Genomic DNA, 5,311 nt, shown 5'->3' with positions numbered 1-5,311 from the left:
ATTGGAAAGTTATCTTGAACCATATACAATTTGTGTTGTAGCGGAAATTTATCTTAGGAGGTTAGTAGTAATTCCTCCATAAGTGTTTATGATTCCATTGCCTATTCCCGAAATTGTGCAAGTGTCCTCAGGGTTGTAATTTTGATGAGGTTTTAATTTTGATGCTTTTATCACTGATATGTCTGAACCACAATCTATTATAAAGCTACATTGCTGTTCAGCACATTCAATGTTCAAAAGCACAAAATTCGTTGCTGATAAATTTATGGCATATACTGCCCTTGAGGTTGGCCTAAAAAAATAGATTGTGTCTGTTGCACTGGTTGATGGGTAAGTAGCGAGGGTTGCATATTGTTTTGCATTGGTTGAAAAACAGGGGTTTGGTTTAATTGTTGAGGAATGTTTTGGGCCACGTACATTCCATAATGAGGATTGGGATGTCCTCTTTGCAAAAAATGTCCTCGTTGATGGTAAGGTCTTCTTCCATTATAGTTACCTCTACCGTGTAAATTTCCGCGATAACCGCTGAAGTTTCCTCGGTTAGGATGATTCCTTTGGAAGTTGTTTTGACTTCCTCTGTAATTTTGGAAATGACCACGCCCATTTCCTCGGCCATTGTTGAAATTTCTTCCGCGGTTGTTTTGTTGAGTACTACTAATAGTGAACATTTGTGCAGGGATTGGTTTATCATTTTCCATGAGTTTTTGTGTAGCATCTGAAATTTTGGTAAAGGTCCCAGCCTTCAAAATAATTTTCGTGTCATTATTTCTGACCCCATCAATGAGAGCTTCAACTCCCTTTTTGGTAGCCATCGCGTTTGCTCTGTTTACTGGAATTTGCTCTCTTACATAGACCGACCTAAGCTGAGCAGTTAGTTGTTCAACTGTATTGCAGAATGACTCTGCTGACTCCTTCTGTTTCACAGCTTTTAATTTTGCAGCGATATTGTCAGAGGTAATTTTAGATTCGCAGTGTTGCTTAACTGCGTCTAAAATACCTTGCAGGTCATTGGTTTCAGCAATAACCTGACGTGCAACTCCAGTGAGTCGCGATTTGACAAATCTTTCTACCGTAACCTGAGCTGCGGCTTGCTGTGCGGCGGTCGATGCAGCGAAGTCATTAACAACAGTATCATTGAATAGATTGACTGCGTCGATGAAAGCGTCTAGATTTTCAGGAGCACCGTCGTACATTTGTACGAGGGTGGTGCCCAACTTAATGTCAACTTTTGCCATTTTGCCTCTGATCCTAGATTTAAGTTTTTGAATAAAATGTACAACACACGCAAGTGAATAAATACTTATTGTATGAATACCTGCGTACTCAAGTTTTGCTAAAATCAACGTATGTATTTCACCATAGATTTGGCGCGTACATTTATACAAGAAAAGAAATTCATTTTCGGAGTACTCTGATTCATATTCGGCTAACACATTTGTAATTGAAGTATATGTTGAACGAGCATCATTAAGTTTTGTAGTTAAAGTTTTTCTTTGGTATATACGATTAGGAGCTTTTTTTAGATTGCTAAGAATTGAATTTAAGTGTGCAATGTGGCTATCGATTACACGTTTATGTATTTCAATATCCATTCACTAAATAACTTGTAATGCCAATATTTTTGAATTTATTTTATCTAATTCAAATGAAACCGAGATTTCGAGATACACTATATTGAAAATAAATTGAGTTATTTTGAAATTTCTTGCTAAATAGGAAACTCACTCTTACAAAAAAAAAATTTCACGGACTTACGATTTTCGTCGTCTCTGAACGGCTCGGATTGCAGATAGCATCACGTTGATATTGCAGAACGGAGGCGCACTCCTCAACGCTCGTTTCGACGTCCGAGTATTGGATTTCGACACCGGAGCATCGCACTGGATAGACTGCATATCTCTGTTTTGTACATCGGGGCCGCTCCAAGTTGCCGGTTAGCCCATCTGGAACGGTACCGCTTTCTTCTTCTCTTTATGTGTGGGATTTTTGTTCTTGCTTGTAAACACTAAACCATTGGCCAAAAGAAATCTAATTTCCAGCTGGTTGTTTCATAATGTACACTGTCCTACCACAACAGTAACGTTATCGTTCGTTCCCGCGTCTGATTTCTCACTTCAGTTTTTCGATTACTTTTCTATAATGACCGACTCGAGGTTATCTCGCGACAGTGCCCTAGCACGATCGAACCCTTGCCGTTGCCACTTCTTTTTCAACACTTTATGCAGGATCCACAACAGTTGTATAATATTAACTGCCAAAATTAACCACAATTTCAGTTCATGCTCTTCGTGAAAAGTATTGTTCGTTCACCTGTCATAAGACGAGTTTAAACAATCCCATTGAATTCCACCACTTAATTGTATCCTGACAGATACGTATTTCGACCTCAACAGTAAGGCCGTCTTCAGTGTCTTGTACTTGACTCGACTTGAAGAAAATGATCGCAGCTTACACTATTTATACTATGCGTAGGTATAATAATTTATCTAGGTACTTATCTTACTACGGTGCATAGGAAACAGCTGCGATCATTTTCTTCAAGTCGAGTCAAGTACAAGACACTGAAGACGGCCTTACTGTTGAGGTCGAAATACGTATCTGTCAGGATACAATTAAGTGGTGGAATTCAATGGGATTGTTTAAACTCGTCTTATGACAGGTGAAAACATTCCACTAAAAAGCTCAAAATAATTTTCTTATCATATTGTTCGTTGTTAAATGGTCTTCTATGTTTATATTAGTCGTACCATCCTGGTTTTTCGACTGAGATTTACCCATTTTTATCAACGATAGGAGCATCAACAGACTGAGCACTATTATTTTCACTGCACTTGAAATTCTTCTTAATGCATGGTATTTTTCGCCATTTCCATGGTCACTCTTAGTTCTTCATAGAAACGTATGTATATTTGAATCACTACTACCATTAGTAATATCGAAAAAATCAGCAAACTAACTTCACTATACATTTTTGGTTTTTATCTCTGTCAGTTGGTCGCCATGACGTGTCCTGCTCAGAATTCCACGGATGTGATATATCAGTTACATCACGACACGTATCCGACGATGGTTAAAACACAAGTGTGGTTTATTAAAATTACTTGAGGTTTTCAACTCTTCCTACTGGAGACGCTTGGAGTCAGATATGTATATATATTATGTAAAGAATGACCAATCGGTGATCAATGCAACGAAAGAGAGAATAGGACAGAATTCGGAGAAGTCGGTTTGCGCCGAAAGCGCTTAGCAACTAAGAGGTGAAATATGAGCAGAACACATTATTGTCGTGTCTGAATTATCGAGATGTAACCCTGCTTATGCGTGCATTTGCATTTAACGCATAAGCAGTTCTATATTGTGGAATGAATCGTTTTCTCACAGCATGGTGCAGCTAGTGAGGTCTTGACGGGATGTACGGTTGCTATGGGATCAAGAACATGTGGGTTGCACATGTCACACGCCTCCTGGACCCTGGTCAAGAACAAGAGGGAACCAGAGACGTCAAGGGCCGAAAAGAAAGCACAGGCGAATGAGGGTAGCAAGAAGTCTAGGGTAGGCGCCAATCGCTCCAAGGGCGATGCTCTAGTCATCAAGACGGACGAGGCGGACGTCTTGCAGGCGATGAGGAGTGACGTCAAGCTCGGTGAACTTGGCTCCGACGTACGTCGAATAAGACATACCCGGATGGACGAGATGATCATCGAGCTGAAGCGGGGCGTCTCGCAAAAGGGCGCCGCTTACAAGAAGTTGACGGAGGAAGTCCTAGGCGAGACGATCAAGGTGAGGGCACTCATGACGGAGGTGAATCTAAGGGTTCAAGACCTGGACGAGATCACCGAAGTCGAAGAGCTCGTCACGGCACTGCGGCGACAGTGTGAAGTGGAGACGCCCACCGCAGCCGTTCGGCTACGGAAAGGTCCGGCAGGAACGCAGGTAGTATTGGTTCGGCTATTTGCAGCGGACGCCTCCAAGGTAGTCAAATTAGGGAGCATCAAGGTGGGATGGTCGGTGTGCCCTGTGAGCATATACGAACAACAAGAAGTTTGCTTCAAGTGCCTGGAACCGGGGCACAAGCAATGGGACTGCAACAGGGACTTTGCAGAAGCAATCTCTGCCGACGTGGCGGATTGGAGGTGTTAGAGATTCTTTTGCTGGGGACTTTCGTCTGCCCTAGTCGTGACCTCAGAGTCGTTTCTGGAAGCTCTTTGGGAGAATTGGAGGATCGTGGGCGGAAACGCTTCCCTTAAAACAAAACACACAAGCGAAAATCTAGCAGAATGTCGAATATAGTGAAATGAGGAATGATTGTTTAAATAAAGATCGAAACTGAATGAATTTAGGTTTTACATTTTAATTCGGTGTTGTTAAAGCAATTCGTTTTCAACTCATTGGGGAGAGGTTTGAGGATAAATAGGCACATTACTTGGATTCGATGATTTCACGGTGAGGCGAGGCGGCTCATGATCTGGCGATGCGACCGGCAGCCTGGCTGGGGTGCGAGGTCTCGAATATCGAATTGGCAGAATACATATTCCCTGCGGTTCAAGTTCTCTACCGCGGCGTTCCGGCTTGACAAAGCAGCAGCATGCGGTAGGTCCCATGGCTCACCTATCCTCGTGGAAGAAGGCGAAGATGAAGAAAATGGCCTTTCCGGGAACACGAGGCAGCGTTCTTTCAACAGGAGTCCTCCTCATCCCCAGTCACGGACACAGGATTGAAATGCCTGCTTCTTCACGGGGGTTGGATCGGCCCTGGGCTATAGCCGTGGTCACTAACACTGCTCACAGGAGCCCGTCTTCACTGTGTTCCGGCCACCTTGAACCACACGCGATCGGCCAGTTTAACAATTTTCACTGCCGAAAGAAAAAACGGTTGAAAAAATACTGCGTCCTTCTGGTTGGATTGACTTTCACCTTCTAAGAGAACGATGTCATCCTGACAGCGGCTTTATAGTCTGCATCTCGCCCGTCGACGACCACTCACCGACGGCGTGACGTTTACGTCAACTTGTCACCAGGTGGAGTAACGGCGAGGCACGTTCACAGGATAATAGAGGTATTGTAAGGAGAGAGGGGGATAATTTCTATTTCCTTTTTCTGTTATGCATGGCATATTTCAGTATTCCTAATCGTGTTCCTGATTGTTTCTTTTTTTGTAAAACATTAACTTGAATCTATTTAATAACTACTAATAAGCAGAAAATATATATAAATAATATTTACACCGGGCCAATGTAACCGTTTTGACGGGTTACATTCACCCCCCACTCCGAATAAAAAAAACCTTGTGTTTTTTTGTTTTCAACGGGATG

General features: G+C 42.4%; 1 protein-coding gene across 1 annotated transcript; it reads right to left on the bottom strand.

Annotated features, from left to right (window-relative positions):
• Positions 1 to 263: 263 nt before the first annotated feature.
• Positions 264 to 3,269, bottom strand: LOC134204644 (uncharacterized). The gene is made up of 2 exons (XM_062679430.1): positions 2,958 to 3,269; positions 264 to 2,005 (listed from the first exon to the last, which is right to left on the bottom strand). The coding sequence occupies exon 2, from the start codon at positions 1,590 to 1,592 to the stop codon at positions 264 to 266; it is 1,329 nt and encodes a 442-aa protein (XP_062535414.1). The 5' UTR covers positions 1,593 to 2,005; positions 2,958 to 3,269.
• Positions 3,270 to 5,311: the final 2,042 nt, after the last annotated feature.

The sequence above is a fragment of the Armigeres subalbatus genome, unplaced genomic scaffold, assembly GCF_024139115.2.
Source record: "Armigeres subalbatus isolate Guangzhou_Male unplaced genomic scaffold, GZ_Asu_2 Contig785, whole genome shotgun sequence".
In the NCBI taxonomy this organism is placed as follows: domain Eukaryota; kingdom Metazoa; phylum Arthropoda; class Insecta; order Diptera; family Culicidae; genus Armigeres; species Armigeres subalbatus.
Note: the sequence above shows the minus strand (reverse complement) of the source record. Positions and strands in the feature narration are given on the sequence as shown.